The sequence below is a fragment of the Dendrobium catenatum genome, unplaced genomic scaffold, assembly GCF_001605985.2.
Source record: "Dendrobium catenatum unplaced genomic scaffold, ASM160598v2 fragScaff_scaffold_391, whole genome shotgun sequence".
In the NCBI taxonomy this organism is placed as follows: Eukaryota; Viridiplantae; Streptophyta; class Magnoliopsida; order Asparagales; family Orchidaceae; genus Dendrobium; species Dendrobium catenatum.
In genome coordinates, this window is record NW_021318853.1 from 4637 (window position 1) to 13289 (window position 8653).

The following is an 8653-nucleotide window of genomic DNA, read 5'->3' on the forward strand; positions in this document are numbered from 1 at the left end:
ATATAAACATCAACACTATTCTTTCAAGTTCATAATTAACTTAATATTTTGTCATTTTTCATCATTATTTATAATTTTAAATTAGCTTTTTTTACCATTTTGAGGCTTAAGCCTCGATACGCCTCGAGGCTTACGCCTCGCCTCACTTAGACAAAACGCCTCGATTCCCGATTTCGCCTTTTTAAAACATTGCTTTAAACCTCTAATCTTGCTATGTGGAACTTCCAACAATGGATCTTTTAATGAAGTAATACCCAAACGTCAGAACCCAGAGTTCACCTTATGGCATTTTCTATAAGACCCAAATCTTCCGGAGTGCAAATCTTATCTTAAAGTAGCTTTTTTGAGAAGCCTCTCACTATCTTCACCTTAAGGCTACACCTTTGTATATTTGAGGATAACTTAATGAGGGATTGGTAATTGGCTTGGCAACCTTCTTTATAACCCTTCCTCTTTAAGGTTCTATAAGAACTACCTTTTGCCTTTCATGAAGTGAAATGCTAAAATAATATCTATGCTAAGAACTTTTAGATAAACTTATGTGTACGCATTACGACCCACATGCATCTGTACATTTCTCTTAGATGTATGATGTATCTAACGTAAAATGCCATGCTTACGAGTTTATCCTATAACCCATCAATAGCAGTGACAATCTGAAAAAAAAAACTATTACAAACGTGATCAAGGATGAAAAGGAAGTCATAATTAAGTTTTAGAAGAACTTCAATAAGCTTACAGTAACTTGACATGTTTTTTTTTCATCAATCAATTTAATCCATAATTTTGAGGAATGTAGACAGACAGATATAAGGATAGTTTGTTAATGGGTCTTTAAACATCTAAACCATATCTGTTAGTCAATCACCAATATACTTTTCATGTCACACAAACAGAGATATGTATCTTCACCATTTTCATATGAAAAACTCTTTATCATGGAGGTTAGTTAGATAAGTGAAGGATTGTTCAATTTTCTGTCAACAAAACAAAGTTACATTTATCCAGAGAGGCTAGAGGAGCAACTACAGAAAATGGTCAACACAAAGCGGGCCGAGTGACAATAAGCTGATCAACGGTAAATTGCACAAAGAAATAGTCTATATCACCTCTCAAACTTTGAATTGATAACATTAGTTCGGATTGATGAATTTAACATGTTCAAATTAATGTAGATTGATAATTACTAACCTAAAAGCTTTTACACCCTCTTTAAGAACAGGATCTTCCAGAATATTTCTAGAACTTATGGGAACTCCTGCAATAACATGCAAAAAGACAGAATATAACTCCCAAACATATGCAACTGAGCTAGAAATTAATTGCTGCTCATATATGGGTTCAATGCAGGTTTACTGTATTGCTGCAGAACTTTGATAGCCAATGCACTGAATCCACAGCGAGGAGCATCAGGAACACCCTTCATATAAATCATCACTGGATTTATCTTAACATCCTATTAAAAACACCCATTCAATAGCCATTGGCAGAAAGTAGGAGAGTTAAAAGGATCAAGCCTAAACATGAATACTTAAAATTGCTTAAGATTCAATCACCTGTTGAACAACATCCTGCACAGAGATTCCAGAGCCTTCCAGTTTATTGGTCGAACGAAAATCTTCATGTGTATCTGAATCACCACTTATCTTTGTTGAATACTTTAAACTTTGCCCAAAGTGTTGCATTGATATCACCTATTAAAACATTTTATCATCATCATTAGCATTATCTGAACTATTTTGAATAGACTTATAAATCCTTCTCCTCCATCCATTCTTTTAATTGCTACATCAGGTGTCATGATTTTTTTTTTTCTTCTAAAGGAATTGAATTCCAAACCTCCTCTTTGAAGGTAATGGACAATACCACCGAACATATCACCTAGTTGTCTTTGGGCAAGCTATTCTTCTTTCTAAATCTTTGAAAATTAGTTCAACTTGCCATCTAATTTAGAGTATATTCAACCCTGCAAAGTAAATGCCTCAATCACCTAAAAGCTACTTTTCATTGTATTATATTCAATAGATAATTCTCCAACCATCTCAAAAATATAATTATAAATGCCTTCCATAGTTTTATCACGCATGAATGTTAACATTATCAATTCTTCAAACTCAACTTGGTTTTAATTTTAAGTCTCTAGGTTCCATATAAAATAATGGTTTAGATGATATTTTTAAAAAGTTAAATTAGATCACCATAATATACTCTTATCATCGAATAAACCATCTAACTTTTAAAAATAAGAAGTTATATTCAAATTTATAGCCTCATAATTACATATAATCGATCAAACCTATTTAGTTAATTGATATTTACAACTAATGAACGAGAAGGGAATATTTAAAATTTTGTTGACCCGCTATATCCGGGGGGTGTTCGAGTCTGTTGACAAAAAAAAAAAAAAAAGAGAAAATCAAAATCAACGTACCTGCTCTGCCCTCATCCCGCACGTCGCATGCCGTAGCCACGCCGTTCGCACGTCGAGGCCATGTCTCGCGTCATTTCTCCCCACGATCGCCGCACGACTCATTTTGAGTCGTTAAAAGGCTCAAGGCAACGAGGCCTTCGGCCTCTTCTCTTCCTCACGCTTGATTCCTCGCCCTCTCTCACTCTCTCTCGCTGCTTCTCCGGCTTCTTCGTGGACTTCTGACTTCGTTCCTTCGTGGACTTCCGACTTCACTCCCTCATCGACATTCCCTTCCTGTCGGAGCGGGAGCCCGACATTCTGATCGGAGCCGAGACCAGGAACTCGCCGACCGTGGGTTTCTCCGGCTCCTCCAGGCCTGCCCGACCTCGCTCCGTCTCCGACGACGTCCCTTCCTGTTGGAACGGAAGTTACACATTTTGATCGGAAGGAGGAAAGGAGAGCTCGCCTTTTCGGCCCCTCCGTGCTATTCGAGTTTGCTCCTTCCACGACTTCCCATCCGGTCGGATCGGAAGTTATACATTTTGATCGGAAACACGACGGGAGCTCGCCACTAGTGAAGGTAGCTTAATCCCTTCCATGCGCTTCCACGGCCAAATCCTGTGATCCCGCCAAACCAGAGAGGTAGAGAGTTAAGGGGAGGGGATTAAGGTTTTATTTGATTTGATTATAGTCAATATTAATTAGTTATGATTAATATTAATTATGATTAAATTAGTTAATTATATATTTATTCCTTTTAAACTGTTATTAATTATTATTAATTAGTTATAATTATTTTAAACTAATTAATAGTAATTAATTATAATTAATTATGTTACTTAATGATAATAATTATAATTTATTAATATAATTAATTATAATTTAATCGCAAATAAATGTAATTAATTAAGTATGATTATAATTATAATTAATTACGGCTAATTAATGTTAATTATAATTAATTAAATAAAAGAAAATCTCTCCCTCTCTTATCTCGACTGGCGTGTCGGGCAACAAATCACCTATGCATGCTTTTGTTGAGCGTGGTAGGAGGGAACCCGGTGCGACACCTACGACGAGGTAAACGAACAACCCATCGTCCTCCTGCCTCGACTTGTCTCGGGCCGGCGAACCACCTATGCACGCCTTTATTGAGCGTGGTAGGAGGGAACCCGGTGCGACACCTATGACGAGGTAAGCGAGCAACCCCTCGACCCCCAAAGTCCTGTCCTCGGTGTGTGCGACGAGCCGGTCAACCACCTATGCACGCTTTTATTGAGTGTGGTAGGAGGGACTCCGGTGCGATGCACATGACGAGGCCAGGTAAGCCTGGTGCACGCTTTTCTTAGCATGACCAGGACAATTCTTAAGTTCCCGTACGCGGCTCTGTACCTGCGGAGAAACAACTGCTCTTTTCTTTTAATAGGTACCGAAAACCCATGCACGCCTTTGTTGCGCGTGGTGGGGACAAAGACTTTACACGGCCGCGGTGTCCTCGCAAGAGGGCACCTACCATGCACGCCTTCATTGCGCGTGGTGGGAAAGGCCCAGTTTTCCGTAGTTTTCCCCTAAACTGGGGAGACGCCGGGAGGCTGCCGAAATTTCGGGTGAAATATTACTTTACTCGGACCTGTTTTGAACTCAAAAGAACAAAAGATGGACTCAAATGAGAAAGAGCAGTGAACTTGATTGAACACGAGCAGGGGACCTGAGCAAAACCTAAATGATTTCTAAAGTTCAAATTCAAATAAAATAAAATCAAAATGGGACCAAATCTAAATCAAATTGAATATGCACTTGAACTTGCAAGGATTTCATAAATCATGAACAATCAACTTGAACATGTACTCTGAGCTCGTACTTGAACTCGGGTTATACGACATTAAGTGGGGACTTGTAAACTTAATGAACTCAAGTTTGAATGACACTGAGCTTGGACTCAGACACGTGCAAAGAACAAAACTTGGATCACACACGAGGAAACTCAAACTACAAGACCTCAATGCATGCAAATAAAGAATGTAGTGGGCTCTTATAACAGTCTCCACGAGATCGGGTGCATCGTACCTGCAAGAATGAAACGCATGGGTGTCCCTCCTACATGCACTATTGGAATCTCCAACACCAACAACAAATGCCTGTTGATTGAGATGGCAATACTAGAGACCAGCAATCAAAGGACCGCCCTTACAAGAAAATACAATCACCGAACCACCTGAGATTGGTGAAAAGGTGGATATGGTGAAGGTGACAACGGCTCTTCTACAAACATTTCCAGGAGGTCGTAGTAGATGCAAAGGTCCCCTGCAAATGGATACTTGTGGATAACAACAGTGTATTGTAAGTACAATGAATCACTGTGGACACAAGTATGGATATCACCTACAATAGTGATGATCAAGATCTTCAAGTACGTCGGGTTCAAGGGCAACCCAAAGAGGACACCCCCCTGGAAGAAGGAAAGGGATGTTTGAACAAATTAGAATTAAACTTCCTGGTGTTCCAAAATTTCTTTTTGATCCTGCACTTAAGAAGAAGACAATGCTTGCATCCACAAATATCAAAAACAACATGTTCACTACACTGATGATCCTGAAAAGAGTCTCTTTCAAGGCAGCAGTAACTGATTTCAAAGTCCAGAAGAACCTTCCCCAGTGAATGAGAAAGGGGAAGTCAACATTAAGACCTCAACACCACCGGATCTGCAACACTTATGCAAGCAGACAGAAGGCGTCTATAATCTACAACTCACCGCCACCGGATCCGCAACACTCGTACTAGCGGACAGAAGGCGTGTATAAGCTCTCAAATAAAATGGTGTACACTTAAATGACAGTTTCCTGTACAACTACAACTATTTCAAAGAACCCCTGCACGTACACCATAAATTGTATACAATACAATCATCACTCGTATGGGCCCCGACGAGCATGTTATTGGTACACACGTGACGCTTAGGGATGCTGCGCGGGTCAACAAGTGAATTCGGGTTCGAACCTGATCCTTCTCTATACGGATCTATAGGAGTCGACAAGGTTCGAACCTTCAAACAAATACACGGTTGTGGGGACCGGTATATTTATTTTTCTACATTCATATTAAGCCTTCAATGCATATAATCAAAACAATTCATAAACAAAAGCATAAAGCCTACGAAACCCGATCCTCCTAAGCAAGTAAATAGGAGTAAACAGGGTTCGAACCATCGGATAAATATGCGGTTACGAAATCGACCGGAATATTTATTTTATGCATTCGTATTAGGCCTTCAAGGCCTTCAACAAAGAAAATTCATAAACAAAGGCACAAAGCCTACGAGAAACCCGATCCCTTATCGGCAAGTTGATAGAGTTGACAGGGTTTAGTCAATGAATGACCCCCACACCCCCGATGATGGCCGTGTTAAATGTAAATCTCAACCGAAGGGGTTAATTTTGGGAATTTTTCAAATGTCTCTCAAAAGTACACACAAAATCCAAACTCCACAAAGTCCAAAATCCAACAAATCCTAAATTCCAAGGTATTTAAAACTGAAATCAAACCATCAATCACTTAAAGCACAAAAACCCATCCACCCTCCACAACAATTTGTCAATGTAGACAAATTCAAATATAACTTCAGCTCACAAAGAGCTAATGCCTAGTCGAAAATATCACTAAGATCCATTCTCAAACCAATCTCCTGCTAGTAAGGACGTGGTAGGTGTCCTCTAACCGGCGGTTTTGCTGCCAAATGGCACCGCATGATAAACGGTTATGACGACCTGAGGCCCTCTGAACCGAGTGGTTTTACAGCCAAATGGCACCACGAAATACCGGTTATGGTCAGATCCAATACGTTCCTTAGTGGCATCAAATCCTTGAGATATGAATCAATAAGATATGATCGATAGGGCACAAAGCCCTCTGTTAGCTAAGGTGGATTCAAATTTGTCCCCTTAAACAAACACTCACTCCAGGTCTACAAGGTCCCCTTGGACGAAGCAACCCATGGCTACCGACAAGGATCCTTCTGTCAGGTTGAGTCAACTACCTTCTCTGACTAAGTAGACCAAGGACCACGATGACCCGGGACGACGAAATCATGGGATCTTGATCGGGCATCCATTCCCCCACCATCCGCTTTGAGTGCAAGATGGTGCAATTTCTGTTTTATCAATCTTCCAATCCTCCAAATTCCCAAATTCTCCAACCATTCCAAACTCATGCTGCTATTGTATGCCAGATAACACATATCTCTACGTATCTGATTGATGACTAGCCTTAATCGAAAGTCCTCTCTCGTGATCGAGAAGGGTAATTAACTATAGGGGCTTGCGCCTATAGGAAACCAGAACTCAGATCATAAAGTCCTCGCAAAATGAGAGTGAAATCTCTAGGTAGTGTCTTATATACAAACCCATCTGCCTTTCAAAATTTACCCCGGAACTTAGTCTGTTAAAACTCCCTCGCCAAAAGATAAAAGCATAAAACAGTCAGTGCGCGGCGGGGAGGCCGAGGCCGAATTTTCGGAGCCCACAGATTTGAATATTAATGTAGCTTCTTCGACGTAGCAGGCAAATGGAGAAACAAGAAAATTACATGAGAATTAACAGCTCGCCTATAACATGAATCAATTACTCAACTTCCCTTGATAAAAAATAGGTCCATGATAGGCTTGTTGTTGTAATTATAGGCTTTTGAAAGATGCATCAGTTTAAAATAAAATCCAGGATGCCAATATATGTAGTTTCTGTTAAGACATGCATGAAGCACTGTAATACTGGTGGATTAACAAATACAGCTAAAAATGAAAATTGTAGACTACTTGCAAGCAAGGCAAGATGTTCAAACATCCAATTTAAGAAATTAAAAAAAAAAAAAAAAAAAAAAAAAAAAAAAAAAAAAAAAAAGATACAGACACAAAGCAAAAAGAAGAAACCTAGGACCCAAAGTAAAGGGCATTTTAAGAATAGCATTTATCCTCAAATAATGCTAAAAATCCAAAAACTTGTTATGTAGTATTAAGTATGAACTTATTTAAATGTAATAAGAAACTAACAACCAACATATATCTCTTTTTCCTCCGGAGTACAGTCCAAGAAGAACTAGAACAATGGATTTATACAGCACAGATTGCATTTAAAAAGACAAAGAACTGTCTCTATTACAAAATTTCTTTGTAAAAAAAACAAAAACAAGAGAAAGCAGAACAAAAACACTGATTGGGAGATTCTTACCCTTGACTCAAAGGAATGAGCAATGCCCCGGGAAACCAGGTTGGATAGCGCCCTCTTTGCCATTTTCTAGAGTAATATTTTGAAGGGTCAAGCTAGCAATTAATAGACAAAAGATTAATGTTATCAATAGTAAGGAAGAAGGTAGAGAGTTTTAATAAGACACAGAAAGAGTTAGAGAGTACATCAAACGAGCAAAGAGATTGAACATGCATGGTTGTTTACAGGAATCAAACTTTAGTATTAATTAATTCAATATTATAACACCTGCAGGGATTCACCATTAAAACCAACAAAAATAGAGTTTGGCAGCCTTATGGAACCTGATTTATTGACATTTGACAATGAAACAAAGTGAACTCCTATGAATATTAATTAGATTTGCACAAATCTTTCTTAATGAAACATATAAACAACTAGGAACTACTCAATGCAAGACATGGAGCTAAAAATCTGGAAGCTATGCATTGACTTGCATATTTATAGAGCAATCAAATTATCATTCATGCCTTTTGTAGCCACATTCACCGCCTGATTTTATATTTACAGGACATCAGCTTGATATTATTGACTGGTCAAAACCAATATGGGCCTCTAATGAATAAAAAAAGATAGTAATAAGTACATACTGGGATTTACAAAATCAAATCTGGCATGCTATTAATAATAAATTACATTTCTACTTTATGATAGAAACAAAAACTGATTAATACAACTTGAATTTCATATAAAAAATAATAATTATAAGATTAAATTCAACAAAATCAAATTAAAAAAAAAGACAAAAAAATGCAGAAGGAAAAAAAGGCATATCTCAATTATTAATAATTTAATCAGAATGCTTACATCAATTTATTAATTTATAAATAAAAGGCTATCTTCTAGTTAATGGCTGAAACCTCCAACTTATCATTGTCTTCCAGGCTTTGGAATTAGTCAGCCCTTAAAGAACCAAGCATGGTGATGTGAATCAATCATGCTATCAATTACGAATTGCACATAGAAAATTAATAGAAGTATTCGTAAT

At 38.1% G+C, this 8653-nt stretch overlaps 1 protein-coding gene across 1 annotated transcript; it reads right to left on the minus strand.

Annotated features, from left to right (window-relative positions):
* Positions 1-616: 616 nt before the first annotated feature.
* LOC110104105 (monothiol glutaredoxin-S15, mitochondrial-like) lies at positions 617-7717 on the minus strand. Its single transcript, XM_020833076.2, has 5 exons — positions 7630-7717; positions 1557-1694; positions 1357-1456; positions 1192-1258; positions 617-656 (listed from the first exon to the last, which is right to left on the minus strand). The coding sequence occupies exons 1-5, from the start codon at positions 7690-7692 to the stop codon at positions 617-619; spliced, it is 408 nt and encodes a 135-aa protein (XP_020688735.2). The 5' UTR covers positions 7693-7717.
* Between the last annotated feature and the right edge of the window lie 936 nt (positions 7718-8653).